Raw genomic sequence first — 26,117 nt, forward strand, 5'->3', positions numbered from 1 at the left:
TTTTTTTTTTGGGGGGGGGGGGGGGGGGCTGGGTTGATTGGAAAAGTGTCTAGTCGTTCGGATGGGACAATAAACCGAGGCCCAGACTGTGCACTTTTCAGATCCCCCGAAAGTTGGAAATAAAAAAATAGTAGGCTAGTGCTGCTGTTCGGGCAAAATTTCCCTCATTGCACACAACAACGATTTGCTCGTCTCCATAAGCCCATTAGGTGCAGAAAGGTGGGACATAATGCTTCATAGTTTCTTATTTCGAATAAATCACAAGTAGTCGAACTGTTGAAAGAAACAGCATTACCCTCTCGTCGTTAAGTATTCAACTACTGAGTTAAATTCAATCGGATTGACACTGATTGATGATAATTGGTCTAATCAGTCGGCACAATCTGAAACTTAGAGTCACGGTTTGTTCGGAATAACTCGTATCTAACTGGACAAATATCAACAATTTTTGAAATTTTTTTGTCGATTTTTGATTGGAAATTTTTATTGGAAGTGTGCTTTCAAACCATTTGTCCCCATTATTAAGATTGTCGGTCGGAGACTTTTCGTTTATGAAATATGGACCAAAATGTTCTATTTGACTGCTCGGTTGTACGCAAGTCGTTATTTACAAAATATTTTCTATATAGTCTCGATTGATGGACTCAACAAACATACAGCTTATATTGTAATTAGTCGAAGTCTCTCTTATCCAGGCCGTCATTTATTTCATATCTCTTTTGTCCTCATTCGGATTTTTTTTGGCTATCTCCGTCAACCTCATTTAGCAATCGGTTCACAGTGAAAATTGTCGCTCTGCAACATACACAATGCATTGCGGAAATATTGAGAGTCGCTAAATGTCTTGGACTTTGCATTTTATGGGAGCTCTCTAAGGTCCTTTACCGTTTGGAATGTACAATTGTGACTGCTGTTTTCCATCTTTTGATACTTGACCTTTCATTTTCAGGATCGATGTTGGTCAAATTTGATATGGATGAATGGGTGATATGGATATATTGCTCAAAGTAAAGAGGATAGTTCTCATGCTTTATTCTATGGCGAGCTTCTTGATGATTGTTGAGAGGAGCAGACTACTAATAAGGTTTATGTAACAAAGTTGAGAAGGCTCCAAGCAAACTCGGAAAAGTATTGACAAAGGCGTCACAACTGTTGCACTCTATCTTGCTGACAAAATAACTCATAGAGATGATCTTCGATTATGAACTCGGTTTCTTCATAGCAATGCGACAAGTTAAGTGGACAAGACCTCGAGTCTCATTGATGGAACGAAGAACCGCAACACCGTAACCTCATTGCAAAATGTTTGATAGTCCCCGTTAGATGCAGAGCAGTAGGTCATAAAAGCCCCATTACCTTTCAGACAGACCGATACAGCTACATCTGTCGCAAACGTCCAAATCTCTGATTTGAACTATATAGTCGGTCATTAAAATTCTAACCGCTCGAAATGGGACTGTAGAAAGCAAATTTGCATTCTGTGTACAAATATTGGGAGGTATGAATAGGCAATTCACTACATAAACCCAGGTCGACACGAGAAATGAGGACGTATTCATTCTGTTATAAATACATGTGCCAAATAAAACCAAGGGATATTTCAAATTAGATTTTTAATAAATGTTTTATGTGTAAGTCACATTTTCTGGCGAGGTGCCAGAGAATGAAGTCGGACAACTGGTATTGGTCGTTGACGTAAGAGTTGTTACAGTTCCATTGACGCTGTATGTACAACCGTTTGCAGATTGGATGTAAGAGCTACCATCGGTTCTAGTACGGTAAGTATTGCCTGCTGCGTCTCTGGTGTAGGTATCTCCGTTGGTCGGATCTTGGTAGTATACAACTCCGTTTGAACCAGTGTAGTAAATTGTTCCGTCCGGATTCTGGTAGTAGACGATTCCGTTGTTGGGATCGGTGTAGTATTTAACTCCGTCTGGTCGGACGTAAATCTTCAGACCGTTTGGGTCGACGTAGAATCTATTTCCTGCAGCGTCGGTGTAGTATCGGTTACCATCCGGACTGATTTGATCATCAACTTTGTATCTAATACCATTCTCCTATAAAAATAGAAAATGAGTAATATTTCATATTCTCCATGATATACATTGAATGTTGTCATTTCTGATCACTGTAATCAATGCAAGAGGACGTCTGTCCAAGCGTCCCATCTTTGAAGGAACTTATTGCTTTATTGAAGACCCAGTCCTAACCTTACAAGGCTTGCAAATCCAAATAAACCAGGGTATAACGTAGGCTAATGTAAATATTCGAGCGGGACCATTACCCTTTTTAAAACACTATCCCCAAATACATTTTTTATTTTTCCTCTAAAAGATGCACAAACTCCGAAATCTTAGAGAGACAATAGATATTCCCCTTCTGCCTACAGAAAACCAGCCTTTACACCTGACATAGCCTTCTTGGACAAAATAGCTTAATTTACGAGTGACCCGAAAGAGTAATACATTCCACCTACCGTAACGTATGAAGAACCATCAGGACCGACAGCATAGTTAGGATCACCAAAACCACTTGTGTTAGGAGCTGTAGGTTCACCTTGGGCGTTCAATGGGTAAATCTGGTTTGTGGTGGGGTCCTTTAGAGTACCGTCGGGCTGCACGATGTACTGTTTGCCCGTGGGGTCGACATAATATGTGACGCCTTGGGTGGTAGGATTGGGTGGATACACTTTGTTTCCGTTGGCGTCAACGTAGAATCTGTTACCAAGAGAGTCGGTGTAGTACCGGTTGCCGTCTGGACTGATCTGGTCATCCACTTTGTATTTGATACCGTTTTGCTACAAGTAGAAATATCAAAAATACTTATGTTAAGCTTTCACAAATTCTGTTCATCATTGCAGTGGTAAGGGATCTTTATCATAAACGTACCGTTATTGTGAAGCGACCAGGCGATTTTGGGCAAATAGAGGACATGAAATTTTGGTAAAATTGGAAATTGGAAATCTCACACATTACTCTCAACAAAACCGAAATTTTGGGAGTGATGACGCCACAGATTAAGATCACTTGAGTCCAAAATTCACGTAATTGCTTTTCGCTGAAAAGCTGTGTAGTAACTATACACAATAAAATATACTAACCGTAACGTAAGCTGAACCATCAGGAGCAACAGTATAGTTAGGATCACCGAATCCGCTGGTATTGGGTACTGAAGCTTCACCTAAACCATTGAGTGGGTACACTTGGTTGGTGGTGGGGTCGATCAAAGACCCATCAGGCTGTACATTGTACTGTTTACCAGTAGGGTCGATATATTTTGGCCCCTGGGTAGTGGTTGGGGTGAAGACTTTTCCACCACTAGCGTTGATGTAAAATCGGTTTCCAGCTGCGTCCGTGTAGTATCGGTTTCCGTCGGCACTGACGTCATCATCTATCTTGTAGCGGACACCATTCTCCTGAAAAAGTTAAAGGAAGATGTTAAAGAATGGAAATCAACTTCCAGTTCTTCTACAATCAAATGAAAATGTACTGACGGAACTGATATTATCTGGTAAAAGTTTGGAAGTATTTGAAAAAGACACAATTTTTCAATTTCTTTGACTACATTCAATGGCAAGTTAAGGTACTAATTTGTGCAAACTCGTAGTATTTTGTTTATTGTTTGGAATAACAATATTTTTGGAAGTGAAGGAGGGGCCAGGGTTGTAGAGATTTGCTTAATATGAAACGGCTTACCTCTACAAAGGTTCCTCCATCTGGTGTTACGATGTAGTATGGTGCACCGAACCCAGTGTTAGTGGGAATACGAGCCTCTCCTCGCTGATCCCTTGGATAATATTGCCCAGTTGCCTGGTCATATAGAGTGCCATCGGGAAAGACGTTATAAAGCCTGTTATTAGGATCGCTGTAGTAACTTGGTGGGTAGGATGGATTTACGGGTGCGTACGGCGATTGGTAAGGGCTTGGATACGGAGATGGATAGCCGCCATAAGGAGATGGTGGATAGCTGTAAGGATAGCTCCTGGCTTGGTTTTGAACTCTGGTTGTCAAATTTGTTGCTGTGTCTACTTTTGGTTCAGAGTTGATCTTTGATAGAAATTTGCTGAATGCGGATACCGGCTCGGATGCGGGTTGTTCCTCAGGTGTAGCAACGGGTTCTTCTACAGCTGGTGGTGCTGAGCCTCCAAAGGCAGAAGCTGCATTGGCAAACTGTTGTCGTAAAGCGTTCAAGTCAGATGCAATGCTAGCCGCAGATAAATACTGGGCGGAGCAAACCAATCCAAGAAGAATCCAAATTTTCATCTCTTACGTTTCTGGAAAAAAGGCAATTAAGATGTAGGTGTTAATGACCGGTGAGTTTCCATGGTGAAAAGGGGGTAAAAGAATTCATAGGAGTGGCAACGGAAGTTCGGGTGGTTTAACCAAGGCGAGTACATAGAATAGGAACATAAAACATGCTTACTATACTTTGAGAACTTGAACCAGAGAATCTGAAGCTAAGAAAAGACTGAAGACCGACATTTGGGACATGAAGATAACTTGAAGGAATGGTCTCAAAGCAATGCGGTTGATATGCGGTTAGACTGAGATAATTCAGCCTAGTATGCGTATAGCTACTCTACCACCAACACATAATGTGTTCTGGGTTCACTTTGCTTTCCACCCTATATGATCTTTCCAAACAACCGACCTAAATGGCAAATTTGGGATCGAAGTAAGACACAAATAAACCAAAGAATTTATTCAAGTTTTATTTCTTCTACCAAATTAATGAAATATAATGTCAATTAAGGCGTGGTCGTTCTGTGGGAACCGTATTTAGCTCCGGTGGGTGAGGTCCCGGAGAACCGATCGGGGCAGTATGAATCGTTGGTGGTACGAGTAGTGGTGCCGTCGCCCTGGACTCGATAGTTGCAGTTGTTGATGGACGCAATCCATTTGCTTCCATCAGGTCTGGTGATATAACGGTTACCAAATCTATCTTCGGTATACTCGCTGTTATCGTTTGTGTTGCGGAAATGTTTGACCCCGTCAGGACCTCTCCAGTATACGGTTCCATCTCGTTGTCTGTAATAGTTACGATCTCCGACTCGGTAGTGCGTTTCTCCATTAGAATCCGTATAGTATGTACGTCCGTTGGAATCCTTCTTTTCAATCTTGTGAAGTCGTCCGTCGATCTCAGCGTAGGTTGAACCGTCTGGGTATACGTGGTAGTTCCTTTCGTAATTGTTGCCAGCTGGAATGATTCGAGCTCCTCCTCGCCCTGCAGGGAACCTGTATCCAGTCTTAACGTCTACCAATGTTCCGTTTGGGGTCTCGGCATAGACTCGACCATTAGGTGCTTTGTAGTATCGGACTCTTGTGAAATGGTTTCCGTGGTAAGGATCCGGTGGGATTCCTTGTGCTGTGTATCCAGTACCGCTGGATCCGAACCCTGGTGGACCGTATTGGTATCGAGAATACCCACCATCGTCAGTGTTTCTGTTATTGGTCGTCTGGGCTGCGACTATTGCTAGTCCACAAACCAAAGCAGCTACGCAGATCTTCATCTTAGCACCTGAAAGAAAAAAGATAAGTTCTTTAATTGAGAAATGATTATTATTGATTTACTCTTATCTGATCAGCTTGCTCATCTATGATTTAGTTTGACAAAGACTATATATGTATTTGGTCCATTTGAAAATTCAACAGGAGAAACAATGATCTTGAAAAAAAAGCCCAATAAATCCAACAAATTGTGAGAGAGACAGAAGAGGCTTGTTGTACAGTGTCGGACAAGATCCAAATGCTTTGGATTGGATGAAAAACTACTGAAATTTTCAAAGATAACGATGCTTGAGCAATTTTGAAAAACTTAGAAGGCATGCTTACCGTAAGACACTGAGGATCTTCAATGACTCTGTATTCTGCTGGACATGGGTGACGATCCGCTCCATTTATGCACAGCTGGCCTATTAGTTAAGGACACGTGACAGGTATCGCATCCTACGTCATATATCTGCTAATTAGGTCCCAATTAATTAAAATCAACAGACTCGAAACTTCCTGTTCCATATAATGCTGTTTTCTGTGCCAGTTTTGTTCACTTACCAATGACACGTATTTCGGCCGAACAAAGCGATCAGGCTAATTTATTGCCTATGTGCGTCAGTTTCAATAACGCTACTCCTTACGTTTCGCGCCATTAATTTCGCGCCAACATATAAAGTACTAAATCTCACGGTGCAAACAAAAGCAAATATAGTCATTAACTCAACTCTCATTCACCAAGCGCGCTGAATTAAATCTGCCATTGCACACTGTGTGGTGTACTTTTCATCATGCACAATTGTGCTTCTAACATTAAGAAAGGGTGTCCCCTACCTGTCTATGGTCGATGAGCAATTGCAGCTGAAAACTACAATATGTTGATTCTATTTTATACCAGAACGGTAGCATCGGGGGTGGCGGTGATTAGGTTTTAGGATGGCCTTAAAACAACAATAGCTTACAATATTTCATTTATACTGTAAATCTGGCACTTACGTATGATATCTGAGAACCTTTGTTTTTCTCAAAACGATAACCTTATATCTATCTGGATAGTCCGAAACTTGTAGAATCTGTTAATCGTGGACATAGATGGACAATAAGTCTTTGTTATGTAAAAATGTAATTTTCTACAGATGTCACTTAGCTAGAGCCAGAAAAACTAACATCACTATGTAATTGGTCTTTCAGAAGTGTAAGATGGCCGGCGTGCAGGGCTCAAGCAGTAAGTTTTGGACAAATTTAGTTGGTGATCATTATTTGATGGATGTCGGCCATTTGGATTTAGAAACACAGTGACTTTTCGATCCTTCTTGACAACCAACATACGTCATAGAATAACTATCGGAGACCATACAGAGGCATGAAGATTCGGACTATGGTTCAAGCAAAATGTCCTTTACTGACCTACATCTTGGTTTAAAGTACCAACATATGTTTAGTATACTAATTACTGTTCTGAATACCTTCCCTGTTTTAATAGAGGACAAACAGTACGTGCGTATAACAAAAACTTATTTTTTATTGAGAAAATAGGTCATTAGGATACAAGGCAATGACTTAGTCGGCAAAATTGAGAGAATCTCGATTGGCGACAAAATGCGCGTGCATCCTAGTCTCTCTTATCCAGACCAACTTAGTGACAAAAAAGTGTGGGTGTAGGAGCCTACATACATTCATGTTTCATTGGGTGGGAAAACACAAAGTGCGGTTCCTCTCTGGTGTACTTTGGGAGTTACATTAGAAACAGATACACGAGGTACGTGACACGTGTTCAAAAACGATGTGTATATGACGAGGAGACGATTAGCTCATTTCAATTGCAGAAATCGTCCAAAATGCATTTTGAGATTGAGAAGCAGGTGTTTGTTTCATTATCTAGCTTCTGTATATGGTCTGATCTCTCGAGACATTGTGGGCAAACACCTCTTCATCTCCAGGTGCACCTGAATTCTTCCTGCATCAAAACTCTCCCCATGTTTCCAACGAAGTTCTTATTGAAAGGGATTAAAAAAAGACAGAAATACCTTAAAATTAATTTTATTTACATAAATATAAATTCAGTATTTGCTGGGCATGATAATAAGAAATGACTTGATATTATGGTCACACAACAAAATCCTGGGGGACCAACAAGTTTTAAGATTTAGGGAGAAAGGTGAAGAATAGCGGAAAGCTTCACTACAAGAAACAATAATGACCTTGTTGTGCAAGTCATATCTTCATGAGTTTATATTATTTCTTCAACATAAGCTTGACTAAATTACATAACACTGTTGGCTTTACTTCAGCTAAGCAGTTTTGCATATCTTGCTATCTGCAATGCCATTTTAAAACTGTTTGCCCAATTTTGGTATTTTTAAGGGCCTTTTTAAAGTCATAATTAAAAATAGTTTTTATACACTGAAGGCTGATATTAAAGGCCTGCTACCTCATAAATAAATCTGTATTTCGGTAACTGGATCTATCCCTGAAATGGATGAATAAATAAATGAATGAATGAAAACAAGTCCGCAAATTAAGACAGAGACAGGGGCTATAAAGCCTTCAAAATGTAACAAAACTCTTAGAAATTGGAAATGTGGAGCAAAGCATCAATGACAGAGGAAAAGATCTTAATCAGAATAAAGCAGACCTTCTGATCTTTTATATATAGAAGGGAGATAACTACAATATGAAGTAAAAGGGAGACTACAACAAAAAATAAAAAGGGAGATAACTGAATTATTAATAAAAAGGGTGACAACACCATATTTCTAACATAAAAAAACAATAAAATAAAAGGGAGACAACTGCAATAATAAATAAAAAGGGAGATAACTAAATTATTAATAAGAAGGGAGATAACTATAATATATCTAACGAAAAAAACAATAAAAGGGAAATAACTGCAGTAGAGATAAAAGGGAGAGAAGTACAATATACCTGAATACATACTTGAGACTATCTGTATGACATTTATATTCCATGATAGTATTAGGTGGTAGGTTTAATATTCTTTTTAATGTATCACGTATTCGAGATGTGGTCACATGATCATTGGCCGTTCTATTCCATAATGATAATATATCTTCCTGGAATGAATAAAAAAGATAATGAACGAATGAATTAAAGAAGCAGTTTGTGTTAGCAAGGTTCACAAAGTTTCTAACTACCAGCTGCTCCTTGACCAAACCTCTTGGCATTGATCTATCCCAGATTATACATACCCAATAACAGCTGGGTCGACTGGAATAATAAGGAAAACTTACAAACCAAAGTTAGAACCCACAGCCACCATTTAAGCACGTCATTCCTTCGCTCTGACAGCCTGTCTTGTGAGTGATTGGGAATTAATTGATGAATGAATGAATCATACCTGATATCTGATGGAGACTACAGCACCACAAACTTCCCCTCCCACCATGAACTGTTCCCCTAGCATAGCTAACACTAAATTCTCCCAACATCGTGATGCTATGCCTTTTTTTAACCTGATGATCCACTTTCCTCCTGCTTTATTGGCATCATCCTGCAAGCATATAATATCATGTATATAAGGTTCATTATCAATGCCATAAAAAAAATGCCACGCTTGTGTAACATGGGTGAAGTTTCTCAATTTAGCTAAGTTGATTGGTTAATCACAAAAATCAGACTGAATCAACCAATCAGATAACAGGATTTTTTTTAAATCTTGTTGGTTATTTTTGCTGTACCTTAAATTGTGAGATCAGATCAATTCTGCAGTTTTAAGAAGAAAAAATGAAAAAAATTTGTCATACATAACTTTTCCCGAAAATTGTCCTCATTGCGCAAAGCACGACGTTACAATATCAGTCAAATAAGTGAAGAAAGCTAAGAGAACCTTACACTCCTCAAGGTAAGAAAATTCTGATGCCACAACCAAAGTTTTTGAGTGTGGGATTAATGTTGGCTTCAACCACCATAGAGTTGATTTAATTCATTTGAACCTACCTCCCACATGGGTCGTATACCTTCTTTAAATATATGATAATCACTGTGACCAGAGAGTTCACTGGGTCGTGATAGATGAGTGTAATATGACCAGAACTGTTCTACCTTAAATGGAAGAAAATCATACAAAATTTAAATATTACCATTGTTAGGGCATGGTTCACTAACTAAAGTAGATTTAAGTCTTTCAGTCATGGGATTGGTTAATAATTTAAGTTTCACTTTCATTATCCCATCAGATTACTCTATATTTCAAAAGCTGCACTTCATCCCAAAAACCCCCTGGTGTAAATTGTAAATTTGACCCCCAGATTCAGAGCATCAGTTGCTATAAGGGAATTTTTCTGCTAAAAATTCAGCTCGGTTCTATTTTGTTTATGAAAAAGAAACCAATTTCATGAGAAACCTGCAAAAGTCAGTCTATTCAAGCATTACATACAATCAAAATGCAGTCTTCCATTTGTAATGAACCACAAATATACTTACTGAAGCAAAGGAGCCAACAAAGCGTAAGGTCTGGTCATAGCTTGTGGTCTGTTTACCAGGTGTTCGTTTAGAGAACCATAGAGAATAATTAAACTGTATAGGATGTTCACCAGATCCTGGAGGCTGCAAAAAAAAACTTGGACAATCTGATGCTGATCTAAATAAAATTTCCATATTAAAAATGAATGGTGTCAAATTTCATAACTGAATACAACCAGGCTTCGACAGACTCATTTTTCCGAGTCACAATTCAATGACTTGTCAATTTTCATGATTCTAAGCTTAAGGATGGCAAAACTATGCAGTGTGTCATGTGGGAAAGGAAGCCTATATCTTAAAAATAATATATGACAAGAATTGGAACCATGGAACCACAAACAAGTCTTACAGGCGCTGGTGTCATTTTGATGTCCATTTTACTTTTAAGACTGTTTTCCTCATCTCTGTCTTCCCCCTTTAACCTGTAATATATAAACAGTTGACCGTACAGGTTTTAAAAAGAAGATCCTGTCTACCAGCTGATCCTAGACCAAACCTATTGATCTTTAGCTGATTATCTGTGTATTGTACCCACTTGCAGCTGAGTCGACTGGAATAATGAGAAGGGTTACAAGACTTTAAATTGATGATTGATATTAGAACCAACAACCACCATTTATTAGAAGAAACCAAGCAAATGACGTCCAGACATTTGAACATAGGGAAACTTGCTATCTCGGACTACAAAACAGTTATTCGGACTAAAACCAACACACATGACAATTGACATGTGTATAAGCATATGGATCGATGCCCTATTCCTAATTTGGGCAAGAAATAATTCAAGAAATGGATCATTCTACTTGAAACTGAATAGATCAGATCCTCGGTCAACCTCGTTCGAACTAAAATACAAAGATGACCCTTACACGTCGAACTTATTCATGTTGTTCATTTTGTTGAAGTTGTTTTCACGTTTTTATTCTATGTGATATTAGTGAATTTCGTTACCTGATCGCTGATTGGATGAAAAATTTCTATTTACATGACGCGTCATTTGATTGGTTGATACATTGCTTAAATCCAAGATGGCAGCCTCCAGTACTCGACAAAAATTGCTGTCATTAATTGACGATATTGAAATAGTTTCAAAGTAAATGCTTCATATTTTGAGACCGAACAGAAATCAGAGAGCCTCCAACTTTCTGAATTTGTAGTTTTTATCGTAAAAAATGTCTGCAGTCATAAAATATTTTCGCTTTTCCAAATGATCCTAACAAAAGAGACAAGTGTCGCATAAAATCAGAACATGGAGACCATTGTTTGCCTTTGCATTAGTAAACTAATGACTGTTTCTTTAAAGAGCAAAATTCATTGAAATAAACTTATATGCAGTATCATTGTGTTACTTATAATGCTACAGAAACTGTCACTCACTTTAGACCTTGTAGCCATAGTAAAAAGTTAAAATATAAGCTCCCTTGTTTCCAATTTCCATTTGACCCAGCTGTAAAGAGGTATAGATAATCAAGATATAGATGCCTGGAGGTTTTGCCAAGGACCAGCTGGTTGATAGATTCCTTGTGAACCTAAAAGGTCGTCCTTGCAACAAATTTGTTGTTTCTGTCTTTATAATGATTGTTATATTTTGTTTCAGAGAACTATTTGAAGCTTTAAGTACCCCCAAAACCCAGTTACGTCCTGATGGAGCAGATTCTGTTATGCTCATGGAATTATTGGTGGAAAAAGATCAGGAACTTAAAGCCACCATTAAAACAGGTATTTCAAAGATTCTTGTAAAGGTTTTATATTGTGTTATCCATCTATGTGTTCAGGAAGAAATTTCAATGCTAAAATGCACATCAAAGTTTCCTTTTTCGAAAAGGCTTATATGACTGAGTTGGGTCTGGGGGAAGGACCTGTCCCCCCTAAGAAAATTTTGGCCTACTGAAAAATTTAGATGACTTAAATGACTTGTTGAGCCGCAATAGTTGGACCCCCTTCAAAAAATTAGGCCCCCCCCCTCCCCCCATGAGACCCTGGGCTGGCTACGGGCCTGGTGCAAATAGTTGTTAACAGTGTCCTTCATACACATAAAAAAGTTAGAAAACCTCTTTACAATCCCTATGAGTATTAGCAAGTTTCATAAGTAAACAATTTGAAAATGATATTTCATGATTTTTCTTTCAGCTGAAGAACAGGCTGAAATTCAGTCAGTGATGGACAATTTGAAAATAGAAGTTGAAAAAAGGGATCAAGAAATCAAAGTTTTACAGAAAAATTTAAAAGACTCTGAAACAATATTGGTATCATAACTTCCATCTTAGTATTTGTCCTCAACTAAGAATTTCAAATTATCTCCCTTTAGTCTCCAAGCCTTTGCAAGGTTGGATATAGTGGACCAGTCATCTATTTGCCCCCCTCAAATTTCTATTGAACTCTTCCACACATGCATACTTTCTGTCAATATGAATGATATAAATGTATGATTGGAAGAGCCCATTTGGAAAAATTAGGGTGAATTCTGTTGCCGTTTTTGCTTTGGTTGTCAAAGACAAATGCTTATGCCACAGTTGTTGCTTTTAGGGTGCACTTTTAATGTTTATTTCAAATCCTAAAAAATCGAATTTTAATATTTTCTTTTGATTTCATTTTAGTCAACAGCAGTCTATCAGGCCAAACAAAAGCTGGAAAGCATCGCACAAGCAAACAACAAAAGAACATCATCAGAAGATTTGATAAAGTTTGCTCATCGAATCAGTGCTAGCAATGCTGTGGCTGCTCCTGTCACTTGGGCTCCAGGTAACTTTTATCTTTTTAAAAACAACATGATGGATATAGTTGACTTTGGTGATCATTGATGTGTATGATCTGAAATAATGATTAAAATCAAGCAAATAACTTTTTTTTTTAGGTGATCCAAGACGCCCTTACCCTACAGATTTAGATATGAGACAAGGATTTTTAGGGCAGGGGACTTACACGGATGTTTCTGCTGTTACCAGGAGCAACAGTCAGATTTCAAACAGTAAGTATAGGTCTTCATAGATCTGCGTTTCCATTCATCTTTTTTGCAGACTTAAAGTAATCTTAAAGACAGTCCTTGCTGCTATCCTGTGACAGTTGGAAACAGTGAGCATGTGAAAAAAATGCAGTGGCAAATTCTACCTCATTGTCTACTGCAGTGTTTTTTCTTAAAGGAAGGCCTATCGGGTTGAATATTCTAATGACCTTGAACATGTGTTGGATGGCAATTTTGTCAGATCATGGATGACAAGTGTTCTTCACCATTGAATCTGATTTTGAATCTTTTTTGTTCAAATTTTGTGTTTTGTAGTTTCAGAAACCACTGGTACGCCAGTCAACTCTAACACATTGTCATGGCAACATCCACCAGAAGTATCCATCACTACTAGTCTATCCCATCATTCCATGCCCGAGTTCAAAGGTCACAATAAGGAAAATGAAGAGATTGAGCTGATGTCCAGTGACTCTAGTAGCAGTAGCTCTAGTGATGAGTAAAAACAGGTTTTGGATTTTCGTATGAAAACTGTAGATCTGAGAGAACTTGTTTAGCCTGGGTCTAATGTGGCTGGGAAGAACATTTGTATGGATGAGACAGATGCTTGAATAGGACCCACCCAATCAAGCTTAGGATTTAGATTGTACCAAATTAAGATATGAGAACTGTCCAATTTTATTGCGGATGACATTTTCTTGTTCTGGATTGTGAATGCGTGGACATGAAGTATCAAAGATGGTCATTTTTTGGACATAACATGTGCCAGTCTGAAAAACAGCTTTGATAATTCAAGGATAGCTTGACATTTTGAGGACCACAACTTACAAAAGAGGTCTGAATGCTTTAAATGGTGGAACCAGGTTATGGTGTTCTATGCTGGATTGTTGATCAAATTCAATTATTTCTGCATTGTGTCAAATAGGGTAAAGATGGCAAGAGAAACAGTCATTAAAAAATGAATACATTTATTTTTCAAAAAGTGAAATATTTGATAAAAATTGTAATGGATGGAATGTCAATTGACAAAAAAAAATGATCAAAATATACAATGAAAATAGTCACAAAAAATGTCACAAGATCACTTAAAATTTAGTGTTTATTTTTGAGGGAAGGAGGGTTTCTACAGTGTCTCAGGTTTGTGGATTCTGAGATTCTTGTCATTAAATATTAAAGGGATATATTCATGTAAATGTTTGCTTTACCAGTTTTTTAAGCCAGCCAGCCAGCTGTGGCACTTTTCAGAATTGAAATCTGACATCTGGTTCTAAGGCATTGTGACTCCATTGGATATAACTGCTAATATTGTCAATTTGACAACTACATTGTACATAAAAGTGATGACAGTATTATTTTCATTGAATTGCAGATGAACTGTAAGTCAGATATTCAATCTGCAAATTAATACTCACAGCTGAAATTTATGTCTATTTAGATGAGAAAGAAAATATTTAGATAACTATGTACCTTTATAAAAAGTCATTAAAATTTAACTTGAGATTTATGGGATAGCTATTAAAGATGGTGACTGTAAAGAATCACTTTAAAGAAAAATATATAAACCTACAAAAGAAAAGGGCAAAATTTCACAACCTTTTGAAAAAACATTAAAAATATTTTAAAGAAATGATGAAAGTGCATAGTTTTTACATTTAAAAGGCAAGAAGTATTGTGCAATAATCAATATGCAAATGAGATGATTAATATGTACATATGAATTAAGTAAATTAAGCATTATGCAAATGATGTTAATAATAATCATAATATGTGAAAAGAAACTATAGTTTTGATTACAAAAGTGTTTGGCAAAGACATATAAAAAAGATTATTACATGCATAACATTGTAAGCTAGGGGTTTCCAACCTTTTTCTTTCTACTATCCTTTTCAAGATCCTTGACCACCGTTCACTCCATAAATCCTGACTATTTTTTAAGGTTTTTCTCCTGGTTGAAAACCCCTGATGTAAGCAAATAATACCACTATTGTTATTATAACTTTCACCTAGCTTAACTATCTTAAATCTGGATTAGAAAGATTTAAACCAGATTAAAAATGTCAATTCATACTAAAGCTTAAACTATTTCAACAAGCAATATCATATACAGGGGAAACTTAATCTGCACAATATCAATATTTCAATATCCGGTCACAAATATCATTGGAAAAGAGGAATTGTAGACCCTTTAATGTGTTGACTTGAAAAATTCACGTGAAAAAAATATCTATAATGAAAATTTAAATATGGCCGAACTATTAGACTGATTTTAGGAAGAAACAACCTTATAAATGTCACATATTAAAAAAAAAATAGGCAGAATTGGAAATGAAAAAAAAGTTAAATATGAACAGTAGGATTTGTGGCAGTTGTTGATTCTGTTTCAGAATTGCTAAACTCCACCATTTTGTTATTGTTAAAATTTTTGTAATTTCGTGGGACATGACGTAAATATCCTTTTTTAACGGCCCACACTATCATACTGACTGCCACGATTGATAAAATAACGGCCAATGTCACCGGGATTCCAACCGCTAAACCAATCCTCATCCCTTCCTTACCATCATCAAACACTTCTACCTTCGATGCAGACGCTGAAAAATACAATTTAAAGTAGGCATTTACTCTAACCCAGCAACCAATCAAACATAAGGTTATGGAAGGGAAGTTTTGGTAGACTTGCTCAACCAAGTTCAAATGAAATGGAGTTTTACCTCCTTCTAATTTGCACATGTTTTGGCTAACAATGAGGATCAAAAACTATGCAATAAGGTAAATTTAACCAGGACAGCGGCATTAGCCTGCCGAGGAAAATTTAACTTGACGTCTCTTGCATATCGGTATCCCATCTTAATAGCTGCAATGTATTGTATATTGTGGTTCTTTAAATGTGTCAATATCCTGTCCGAGGAAAAGATAAGGCAAGATTTGTTTGGCTGAACAAAAAACTGCATTCAAATGCAATACTTTTTTAAGGAGCAGAAAAGCAAAACGCAAAATTAAAAGTTTTACCTACCCTTTGCATCTAAATACATATAACCAAAATCTTTTTTATTTGGCTCAGTAATATTTCCAAATAATGTCCACATGTCTTTCGTGTGTTTCAAACATAACTTGGCTCGAAAATCATCTTCTTTAGGAAAGATATCACTTTCATTAAATGTGGTCACTTTTCTAATATCAATGCATTCTTCTTCTGTAGCAGAATATCCTAAAATAAAGGCATTGTAAAGAGGGTTTGAATCATCCGAAAGTAAGAGAAATTTTTAGGCCACAGCCTTTGCTTTCATTAGTTAACTTGTCAACTTTAAACCCCTTCCCTTTAACCAACTTTGATAGTTGAAATCGAAGCTGCTTAATGCAAAATTTTCTTCATTGAACACAGCACGGCATAACTGTCTTTAGTCAAACGTAAAACTACAACATTTGAGTATCCTTTTCAATGAATTAAGCATTCAAAAGTTATCCAACTTACCATCAACTTCCATGACAGTATTCTTGTCTCTAAATGTAGCATACATTCCACCATCAGTACCTTTTTGTACAGAATGGATTAAAAGTGTACAAGGGTAGACTTCAGATTTATAATTATAATTGCCGTCCCATCGACGGTACTGTTGTAATATATCTTTCCATACTGTATCTTGGTCTGACGATACTGAAAAAATAACATTGTAGAAGATCGTATAAACTCAAAGGGATTGTAAAAAGGTTTTCTCAAAGGGATTGTTAAGAGGTTTACTTTAAGGGATTGTTAAGAGGTTTACTTTAAGGGATTGTTAAGAGGTTTACTTTAAGGGATTGTTAAGAGGTTTTCTTTAAGGCATTGTAAATGGATTGTAAAGAGGTTTTCTCAAACGATTGTAAAGAGGTTTTCTCAAAGGCTTTGTAAAGAAGTTCTTTTATAGGGTTTATTAGAAAAAAATATTTTCTAAACTTTTTATGTGTATCAAGGACTCTAATATCTTCAATTGGCACCACTCCAATTTTCAATCAGACGTCTGTGGCTCTTGTAATTCCACTTAATGATGTAACTATCTCAAAAACTATACATAAAATTTTAAGAAAACCTTTTTACAATTCCTTTAGCTTTTTATATGTTTAGGAAATTTCCTTGGCATTGTTAACCAAAATGGTGGCTCTGTCCGTGGCGAGTTGGTGTTTAGGTGATGGTAAGAAAATTCTGGTCCCATGGCTATTGCTTCTACAAGTTGGCCTTGGTCAGTTTTCCACCCATGCAAAGAAAACGGATATTTTCAACACTTGTTTAAGCATTTAAAATTTACCTGCAAATTCTATGAAACATGAAAATATAATAATGTTGATGAGGCTCAAAGCCATGGAACTCAATACTGGTTTATACATTATAGTTTAATATCACAGCTACTGTGGTGGGGGGCAAACTTCAGGGAATGATGGGGAATTTAATATCTCCCTTCGTATCACATAATCTTCATGTATTATTTTATCTGAAATAAATAGTTATTCGATTATTAGTTGGTTATTAGAGCAGGGGAAAGAATGATTGATACCAATAACAGCAGGGTTGTGGGGGGAGACATTGGCATTCCAGAAGAACAATTTAACATTTTTGAGAATTTTTAAAAATTATTTCTATATTTTTTGCCCAGATATAGATCTATACATTGTGTCAGAATTCACCAAATTTATTCATTTTTCAAAAACTTTTTAGGAGACCCTTAGCCGAGCCTAGGTCATGGTAAGCTTTCAACACTTGACTTCCACATCATAAAGTCAGTCTTCCCTCTGTATATACCCCACATTCCAAGAGTGAGTCACTGACCAAATCAAGTCAAGAGTGCTAGAACTTTGGTTAGGGACCAGTTGGTATAGCCTAGGATCCTTGCTTAAATAATAGTTTTCAAATATGGCCGTCTTGGATGTGTTTTGTCTTCTGTTTATTACATAAGGTAAGGTCATTTGACATTTGATATGCAACATTCCTTTCTTTAAGATTTGTTGGGGATTTGCCAAAAAAATTGTTGACACGATGACAGAAGTGATAATCTAAAATATGTAGCCTACAGTAGCCTATGCATATGTCCCATTATGCAAGAACATTTTATTCAATGTTTGATATACAGCCCCCCCCCCCCCCCCCCACCATTCTCTTCATAACTTGAGAATCGTGTAAAGGGCCTACTAAGGGTATTTGTAATTTGTAACATGTAACAATATAAATGGATTAGCCTATTTCCTCATCCCTTGGTCAGTCATCATCATTTCCACAACAATTATTATGTCTTTCTCCCATATTTCACAGTGTTTTTGAACATAATTAGTACAAAACATGTTACCTATCAAACCTGTTTTGTGATTAACGTGTCAAAAAAAGTGTTAACAGCCATAAATCAACTCACCTGTCTAAATTTACCTGAAAGCGACCTAACGACATCTTTAATCTTACTTCTCTCTAATCATAGGTCAAGGTTGTTTAGGATAAAAGCCTCGTTCGTCCAGACATCATTGATCTAGACAGTTTGGCCCTAGACGCTTTCAACCAGCCTTAATAAGAAACTAGTTGTAGTCTGACTTCAAATTTTCTGTAACTCAGCTGCTTCCCTTGAATTGCTCTCATTGAAAGAAAATCATAAATAGTCTAGTGTCATGTGATTTTTTGTTGACAACTTTTGATTGAAAAAATATTTCAAAATTTAGAATTCTAATGATATGAATGAGCATAATGATCAAATTTTGCATGATTTTAGGCACTTTTGCATTGGCTAAATCGATTTCTGCTCAACTTTGCGTGCAGACGGACTCATGCACCTGTCGCTTTGATGATGGGAAGGCGAGTGCCAAACTTGGGATTGAAGATGGGCTCATTAATCTACACAAAATAGCAGACGATGGTGAACCGGTGTTGTTTGATGATGACAAAGGGAAAATTTATTACTATACACCTTGCAGCACTTACCCCTGTACATCTAAGACTAGTAAGTACCACTCTAATTGAAAATAAATTACAATTTAGTTGTATTATTTGCTTTCTGGTCTCCATTGTAATCAAACAGGTTTTCTACCGATGTCCTCTTCTAATGACATTATTTTAACTAATCAAAGTGGTCAGTCAGATAAGCATGATGATAAGCCTCAATTGGGTTTGCAAATCTTATTCCTGTTTGAATTTCGACTGAACATTGTAATCTAACAAGTGTTCTACCATAGTATTGTTCAACTGACATTATTTTTAACCAATCAAAGCATGTCATGATGTAGAATCTGTTCTTTGATATCAGAAATAAACATGGGGTAGTTAAGTCCTATTTAGAGCAATATGACAGGCTTTTTTGAGTTTGGTAATCCAACAATTCGTCATTGTTATTCATTGTATTTACTGTTGTTTATCTTTCAGATTCAGCATTGTGTTTGGCTCATGAACAAGATCTGGGAGATTTAAATCAAGTGAAATTTTTTACCAATAGAAGTTCTTCCTTAGAGAAACCTCAAGTATCCATAATTTACCATGTAGCTAGTAAGTTCTCCTACTCACTCCTAGGGGCAGACTGAGCAACTCTGGGACCCCTGGAAAATATGTTTCTCAGGCCCCCATCCCATCTAGGCGCTCTCAGCCTGCAAAGCCAATTTTGTATGGGTTTTGACTAAATCAAGGGCAATAACTCCTAAACCCTTCTTCTGCTTATAACTAAATTCGAACTTGACAAAGATTTCATCAAACTTTACAAGCATACCAAGTTTCATCAAGATCGGATAAAAACTGAGCCTCTATTGTGTCTACAAGCCAAATTGGACAGATATTTGCTAAGTCAAGGACAATAACTCCTAAACCCTTGGGTGTCCATAAATGTAGACCAAACAAACCAGTCCATTAATTTATTATTCTTTGTTATTATAGATGATTATTATTATAGATTCTAATATAACCAGTCAAGTAGATCTGAAGTGTAAAGATATAACAGAGTTTAAGTTTGAGAAGATGATCAATTCTACAGCCTATCTGTTTAGTCTAACATCACCGTGTGCCTGTATTGATGGTTGTTTAAATGGCCATAGTATTAGCACTGGGTCTATCCTTGTCCTTCTCTCCTTCTCAGCTTTTATCATTTATTTTGGAGTTGGTAAGTTAAATGAGAATCAAGTGTCACATGATGTCATTCCCTGGCTGTGGGTGTCAATTGTCGAGTAATTTTTGAGGCCATTTGGACTAAAAAAGGGACCATATCCACTTTATATGTGGGTGTTTGGGGCCATTTTGACTTTTGCAGCCATTTTGACTATAACCCATTGTTTCTGTACTTAACTAATATCATACATTTTTAAGAATAAAGTTCCTTGTCTGAACTTATTCCCCTTATTGCACACTGCATGGCATTCTGGTTTTTATTTGTTCCTCATAGGGTGCAGAAAAAATAGGACAAAAACGTCTCCTTATTTTCAATTTCAGGATGTTTGTACAGAAACGTTGTATTGGGTGCAACTGGGCAAGAAGTCATACCCAATCATTTATTCTGGGCCTCACTACCTGGCTTAATTAAAGATGGTTATCTATTTTTTCTCAGTCCCTGTCTAGGAGATAGAGCGTCAGAAAGAGTTTATGAAAGACTTTGAGTGTTGTTATAATTTTCTTTGTAATACCACAAAAATTAAGTTTTTTCTTTGACGTCACAAATCTCAAAAGGCCTTTTGTGATAAAGCATATTTTGCGATTAGTGACATAATAAAACACTTTTTTTTTGTGGAAATGCAGGAACCACAGTCTGATTGAAAATTGGAACAGTGAAATTGATGCCATTAATGTTCCCATTTCGCATTCAAATTTCAGCATAGCCTCCTCACAATTTTGAATTAATAACAATGCTTGATTGACATAATGTGTCTTCGCTCATAGCTTTACTAATACTAGTCTTTACTAATACTAGTCTTTACTAATACTAGTCTTTACTAATACTAGTCTTTACTAATACTAGTCTTTACTAATACTAGTCTTTACTAATACTAGTCTTTACTAATACTAGTCTTTACTAATGAACTAAGTAGGCTCAATTCTAGTTGCATATTATTTTATTACATTTAATTTTGTTTATTTTGCATGCTAGTGTGAGAATAGTTGGTTTAGTGTACAGGCCACGTATTCTCGAAACGATCTTAGTGCTAGGATGTCTTAGGTTCTTATCTTCTAACATTGATTTAGGACATCCTAGCGTTAAGATCTTCTTGAGAATACGTGACCAGTTCATCACAGAGCAATAGATAGGTTGGAAAAAGGGCCTGTACAACGTTGTATGCCACATACCAAATAATATTTTATTGTAGATGAACCTTAATTCAGATTTCTATTTTCAAAAGGTAGTTTGAAGTTTTATCAACTCACAAAGACCAATATCTCCCTGAAAAATTTATAAGATCTGTATTTTGTATTGAGATCTGATATATTGAATGTTATTTTTTTTTTCTGTTTCTTGTTATTTTATAAATCCTGTCCTATTTTGCTCTGTTTATATTGAAATAGATGTTTGTTTAATTTTGGTATGATTTTATTTATTCTACTTAAAAGTCAATGTGTTTCTGCCCATTGTTTTGGTGCTATTGGCCCAGTACCCTTTTAATAATTCAGAAAAAAACCCAAATTTACTGTAAATTTAAATTCAAAAAAATTTACTGAGCAAAATTTACATAAAAAGAAACACAAAACATATTTGCATTTAAAGTCACTATTTTACATAAATAAAAGATTTAAAACATGAAAATTAATTGAAAAGTGAGTATGATAATATTTTATATGTTTCATGATATATTATGCCTCAATAAAATTTGAGCTGTTTGAACACTGAGTATCAAACTCCAAAAACGAACACAAAAATATCATTCTTGTCACTCCTTCACTCTCCAGCAGTGAAGTACAAAAAAGTGTAACAAAATGGCCACCAGTAACTGGCTCTGAGGTTTAGATTCTATTATCACATTAGGGTGTGCTCCATTGGTTAGTTCTGACTAATTCTGGCTTCAATGGAATTTTACCGAACTGGACATGTCACATTCAAATTTTCCTTTTATTCCTTTCTCCGCCATTCTGAATTTTGTCTTCACATACTTCTTTTTCCTCAAAGATGGAACACAAACTGAACTCTTCCTTTATTGAAGGTGTCGTTCCCATGGTTCATCCAATGAATCTCAAACATGCCGAACTTGCCAACAAAACATAAAAACACATAAAAAATTATTGAAAAAATTTACATAAATCAAATTTCGATCTTAAATTTTATCACATTACGGGTGATCCATGGCTGACCAATTCTCAACAGGTCTTTGATATCTAGTATTGAGTTATAGTTGTCTGCCAGCTAGAGTCGGAATTCACATTAATCAGATTCCTCTTCTGGTTCCTGACTAGCACAAGTATCCTCTAGATCAAAATCAGTTAATTTGTTAAAGTACACTCGCATGAAGCCACTCTTTGCCTGAAAATATAAATCAAATTGAAAGAAAACTTGAAACACCCCTAAATTTACAAAATCAGCTCTTCCAATTATGCATATATAGTTTCATATCGATAGAAAATATGCATGTGTGGAGAGTTCACTTATGAGATTAGGGGTGTCATATTGTGTCCTTCCCAGGGTACGTTAATCCTTCAGCTTTCAAGACCTACCCAAGTGATGAATTTAGACATCTTTCACCTACCTTATAGGTTACACTCTGTCTTTTAATGGAAGCTCCTTTTGGTAAGAAATAAGTATGGGAAAGCGTTCCATTTTTAATGGTGGCTTCAGCTATAATGGAACTGAAAAAAAAAAATAAAAATTTTCAAGCCACTGTAAGGAGGGTATACTTTCATCCACTTAATATAGGGATAAATCACAAAAAAAAAAACGTCATCTGATTTGCAAACTGCAATGCAACAATGCACAAAAGCTTGGGACAAATGAGTTTTACGTCCTACTCTTCTTCACCATGTGGGTTAATGAAGACGGGCAACGCCATGCAGAGTGCAATGAGGGAAATTTTGCCTGCTCTTTTTTTTGGTTTCCAACTGTCGAGGGACTGGGACAAAGGGAGGAGTTTTAAAATTACTTTAAATCATGAAAATATTATATGAATAATGAAGGTGTAAGCATTTAGTTTGCATGGAACAGGATTAATGACCTAATTACCACGATGTCCCCAAAGTAGCAGAAAAGAGCAAGCTTACTTATTGGAGTAATGGGCTTTAACTGGTGTTCTGCTGCTAATCTCTGTGTGACTCAGAGTTATTCGCCCTTTTTTCTTACCAAAGCTTTCTTTATTACTGTACGTAACTGAAAAAACAAAAACATTCATTTTGAGGTAACGGAAGGTGAAACACCAGGGTGACTTTCAGAAGCACTGGTGATGGCATCCAAATTTTTCTCATCTTGAGGATTTTGAACACATAAACAATTTCATTCTTCAAATTTTCTGAGTACAAAATCTGAGCCCCAGCACCAATTCAATCCTGGCGACTGGACTATCTGATCTTGAACTGCCCTGGATTTAGTTTTTCTGGCTATATGCTAAAAGACATCTTCCAATATATCAGTGAAATTGCTAATGCTTAAAAATCTTTCCACCTAAACATTGTGATTGATATAAATATGAAGGACGATATTTACCATTATCAAAACTCGACATTTTCTTCTCTTTTTAACTTCAGTCCAGAACATTGACTTGTAAACTTAAAACCTTAAAAATATACAGAGATTTGCTCAAAAAATTTTCAATGTAATATGGTTAAAATGCAAACTAGAAGATTTACTGGGGTTTTTTTCTCTGTTAGTTTTTACTGACAGTGCAGTATTATATCTCTTCAGCACAATAATGGCGCTATGATATACTGGTGTTGATTGTAGAGATTATGTCATACCATATTGTCTGGTTCGATTATACTGACAAATCATCCAACTCTTTATACAACCAAACTTTGAGGTGATATAGAAGCTTGAGAGATTACACAACTCAAACAAAGACATTCATTATTGTTGTCCAAACTTTTTGTTTCACTGCATTCACTATGAGTGGTATAAACAAAGGCCCAAAGGGAAATGAATATGGTCTAATTTTCTGCTCCCAATATTTGGGATAATGTACATCATATGTAATAACATGCATTGTGCAATGAGGGGAAAAAAGAATTATACTTATTTATGTACAGTGAGGACTCGTTTATCCGCACATTTCCATTCTCGAAATAATAGGCTAGCCCTGTTGTGAGAGCTAATTCGCTGTACCGGACAATAGACCTTTTCACGATAAAAGCCGCGCATGCGCATAAATACCCTTGAGTGGCAAGCCGTCTGTTTACATTCGATTCAAGATGGCGTCCATCGATAAATTGAGAAAATTGAAACTAACTGATTTGAGAGTTCTTGCAATCGAGAAAGGGATAGATGCCAATGGTAAAAAGAAACAGGAGTTGATAGAAGACTTGTTAAACAGCCAGGTTCCAACTTCGGTTTTGACACCCGTACATAACCAGTCAACACCCGTCATCAATCCAACGCAAACCAAGTCTGCCACCAACGTCAACGATAAAGAGAACCTGCCTCCCTTTCATCGAGTCAAATATCTGCCGCAACTACCTTACGTAAAAGTTTTGTTTACGATGATTTACGATTTCCTGATAACGAGAGCAACAGAGTCAGGTGGAAGTGCTAATAATTTTAAAGGACTTGACAAGGCAGTCAAACACCATGATGCAGGAGACGTGAAAAACATTTCACATGCAAAGGCACGTAATCGTCCAACTAATATATGACATCAATTGTTTATGGTAGTAGATCTAGATCTTCAAAGCATAATGCTATGTAAATTACTTCTGTTAATATGGTACACAGCTTTTTTTGCATGACACCTAATATTTGTGTAGAGTAAAGAGCTCCCCCCTCCTTACCTCACACACACACAATTATTGTCTCATAATTACCTAGATCTACACATTGAGTCTAATATAACTTAACATCCGTGTTGCTAGCCACTCATAGGTGTTTGTGCGCATGCGCGAGCAGGGGGCGCTACGTTATCGTGAAAAGGCCTATAGGCTCAAATATACAAAAAGTCAATTTCTTTAGCATATCATATTTGCTTTGAAAATGTTATTTCGATATCCACAAACGTGTATATATTTCAAAGCCAAAGATCAAGAATCAACGATCAAAGACAACAAAGAAATTGAAAAAAGAAAGACTTCGAAGCAAATTAACACGAGAAGAAAGATAACTCTTTCTGTGAATTAGCCAAACGACAAATAAAGTTTTTGATTGTCGGTGGCATCAACATGAAATGATTGGATTTTTACGTCTTACTCTTCTGCACCTTATTGAGCTAATGCAGACGGACAATTCCGTGCACTGTGCTACGAGGGAAATTTTGCCAGGACAGCTGCATTTGCCAAATCTTTTTTCCCATTACCATCTCGTCATCTGTCGGAGATTTCAAGGCCCGAATCAACCCTCGACAGTGCCGTCTGAAGGACTTACAAAAATCAGAAAAAATTGCAAATATAATTAGCACAAAAATGTTAAAGTATCACAAGGAATATTAAAATATAATCTTCACAAACGTAACGACTGTCAACAATCCAACTGATTGGTACATGGGTGAAGCTGAACTCTTTGACTGGTCTACGGGTGTAGCTGAACACTTTGATTGGTCTGCAGGTGTAGCTGAACTCTTTGATTGGTCTGCAGGTGTATCTGGACTCTTTGACTGGTCTACGGGTGTAGCTGAACTCTTTGATTGGTCTGCAGGTGTAGCTGGACTCTTTGACTGGTCTACGGGTGTAGCTGAACTCTTTGATTGGTCTGCAGGTGTAGCTGGACTCTTTGACTGGTCTACGGGTGTAGCTGAACTCTTTGATTGGTCTATGGGTGTAGCTGAAATCTTTGATTGATCTGCAGGTGTAGCTGAACTCTTTGATTGGTCTACAAGTACAGGTGTAGCTGAACTCTTTGACTGGTCTACAGGTGTAGCTGTACTGCCCAAATCTTCTAGATACCACGCCTCTTCTCGACAGGCTTCTCGAATCGTCAGTCTATTCACTTCCAAGTAAGTCGTCTTGGTTTCTTGACATTCAGAAAATTTGTTTGTATTCTCGGTGCAATTTTTAAAATTCTTCTGGTACCTGAAAAATAGTTGAAATGGCCGATCATACTATCCTTTCGACCTTCACCAAAAGTAACTAAGCCTGACTGCAA

General features: G+C 36.7%; 8 protein-coding genes across 8 annotated transcripts; 3 read left to right on the forward strand and 5 right to left on the reverse strand.

Moving 5' to 3' along the window:
- Positions 1 to 1,625: 1,625 nt before the first annotated feature.
- On the reverse strand, positions 1,626 to 4,262 carry LOTGIDRAFT_156106 (hypothetical protein; the record flags this gene model as incomplete). Its single annotated transcript, XM_009046126.1, has 4 exons — positions 1,626 to 2,057; positions 2,477 to 2,797; positions 3,101 to 3,415; positions 3,696 to 4,262. The coding sequence occupies 4 exons, from the start codon at positions 4,260 to 4,262 to the stop codon at positions 1,626 to 1,628; spliced, it is 1,635 nt and encodes a 544-aa protein (XP_009044374.1).
- A 485-nt stretch (positions 4,263 to 4,747) lies between these two features.
- Positions 4,748 to 5,509, reverse strand: LOTGIDRAFT_156107 (hypothetical protein; the record flags this gene model as incomplete). Its single annotated transcript, XM_009046127.1, has 1 exon — positions 4,748 to 5,509. One exon carries the CDS (start codon positions 5,507 to 5,509, stop codon positions 4,748 to 4,750), a length of 762 nt encoding a protein of 253 aa, XP_009044375.1.
- Positions 5,510 to 7,513: 2,004 nt separating this feature from the next.
- Positions 7,514 to 10,915, reverse strand: LOTGIDRAFT_211681 (hypothetical protein). Its single transcript, XM_009046128.1, has 7 exons — positions 10,841 to 10,915; positions 10,321 to 10,393; positions 9,933 to 10,055; positions 9,447 to 9,551; positions 8,848 to 9,000; positions 8,415 to 8,563; positions 7,514 to 7,959 (listed from the first exon to the last, which is right to left on the reverse strand). The coding sequence occupies exons 1-7, from the start codon at positions 10,864 to 10,866 to the stop codon at positions 7,917 to 7,919; spliced, it is 672 nt and encodes a 223-aa protein (XP_009044376.1). The 5' UTR covers positions 10,867 to 10,915; the 3' UTR covers positions 7,514 to 7,916.
- An 84-nt stretch (positions 10,916 to 10,999) lies between these two features.
- On the forward strand, positions 11,000 to 12,959 carry LOTGIDRAFT_109428 (hypothetical protein; the record flags this gene model as incomplete). Its single annotated transcript, XM_009046129.1, has 5 exons — positions 11,000 to 11,064; positions 11,569 to 11,690; positions 12,102 to 12,217; positions 12,569 to 12,713; positions 12,826 to 12,959. The coding sequence occupies 5 exons, from the start codon at positions 11,000 to 11,002 to the stop codon at positions 12,957 to 12,959; spliced, it is 582 nt and encodes a 193-aa protein (XP_009044377.1).
- Positions 12,960 to 15,265: 2,306 nt separating this feature from the next.
- LOTGIDRAFT_229959 (hypothetical protein) lies at positions 15,266 to 18,349 on the reverse strand (the record flags this gene model as incomplete). Its single annotated transcript, XM_009046130.1, has 5 exons — positions 18,323 to 18,349; positions 17,214 to 17,396; positions 16,403 to 16,585; positions 15,944 to 16,138; positions 15,266 to 15,521 (listed from the first exon to the last, which is right to left on the reverse strand). Exons 2-5 carry the CDS (start codon positions 17,290 to 17,292, stop codon positions 15,268 to 15,270), a joined length of 711 nt encoding a protein of 236 aa, XP_009044378.1. The 5' UTR covers positions 17,293 to 17,396; positions 18,323 to 18,349.
- Positions 18,350 to 18,558: 209 nt separating this feature from the next.
- Positions 18,559 to 20,517, forward strand: LOTGIDRAFT_229960 (hypothetical protein; the record flags this gene model as incomplete). The annotated part of the gene is made up of 4 exons (XM_009046131.1): positions 18,559 to 18,884; positions 19,304 to 19,423; positions 19,821 to 20,027; positions 20,354 to 20,517. The coding sequence occupies exons 1-4, from the start codon at positions 18,623 to 18,625 to the stop codon at positions 20,515 to 20,517; spliced, it is 753 nt and encodes a 250-aa protein (XP_009044379.1). The 5' UTR covers positions 18,559 to 18,622.
- A 97-nt stretch (positions 20,518 to 20,614) lies between these two features.
- Positions 20,615 to 24,148, reverse strand: LOTGIDRAFT_229961 (hypothetical protein). Its single transcript, XM_009046132.1, has 5 exons — positions 24,075 to 24,148; positions 23,538 to 23,607; positions 23,099 to 23,204; positions 22,591 to 22,690; positions 20,615 to 22,367 (listed from the first exon to the last, which is right to left on the reverse strand). The coding sequence occupies exons 2-5, from the start codon at positions 23,554 to 23,556 to the stop codon at positions 22,269 to 22,271; spliced, it is 324 nt and encodes a 107-aa protein (XP_009044380.1). The 5' UTR covers positions 23,557 to 23,607; positions 24,075 to 24,148; the 3' UTR covers positions 20,615 to 22,268.
- Positions 24,149 to 24,238: 90 nt separating this feature from the next.
- On the forward strand, positions 24,239 to 24,679 carry LOTGIDRAFT_156113 (hypothetical protein; the record flags this gene model as incomplete). Its single annotated transcript, XM_009046133.1, has 1 exon — positions 24,239 to 24,679. The coding sequence occupies one exon, from the start codon at positions 24,239 to 24,241 to the stop codon at positions 24,677 to 24,679; it is 441 nt and encodes a 146-aa protein (XP_009044381.1).
- Between the last annotated feature and the right edge of the window lie 1,438 nt (positions 24,680 to 26,117).

The sequence above is a fragment of the Lottia gigantea genome (genome assembly GCF_000327385.1).
Source record: "Lottia gigantea unplaced genomic scaffold LOTGIsca_10, whole genome shotgun sequence".
Classification (NCBI taxonomy): Eukaryota; Metazoa; Mollusca; class Gastropoda; family Lottiidae; genus Lottia; species Lottia gigantea.

Bases quoted from the DNA above. Each gene is read 5' to 3' on its own strand.
- LOTGIDRAFT_211681 (XM_009046128.1), bottom strand. From the start codon at position 10,866: ATGAACAACATGAATAAGTTCGACGT. The intron at 9,001-9,446 runs GTAGGTTCAAAT...ATATGCTTGCAG, and splicing joins GTATACGACCCATGTGGGAG to GATGATGCCAATAAAGCAGG. The intron at 7,960-8,414 runs GTATATTGTACT...CATCCATTTCAG, and splicing joins AGTCTCAAGTATGTATTCAG to GGATAGATCCAGTTACCGAA.
- LOTGIDRAFT_229961 (XM_009046132.1), bottom strand. The intron at 22,691-23,098 runs GTAAGCTTGCTC...TTTTTTTTTCAG, and splicing joins AAAGCCCATTACTCCAATAA to TTCCATTATAGCTGAAGCCA. The intron at 22,368-22,590 runs GTAGGTGAAAGA...TTATATTTTCAG, and splicing joins GACAGAGTGTAACCTATAAG to GCAAAGAGTGGCTTCATGCG.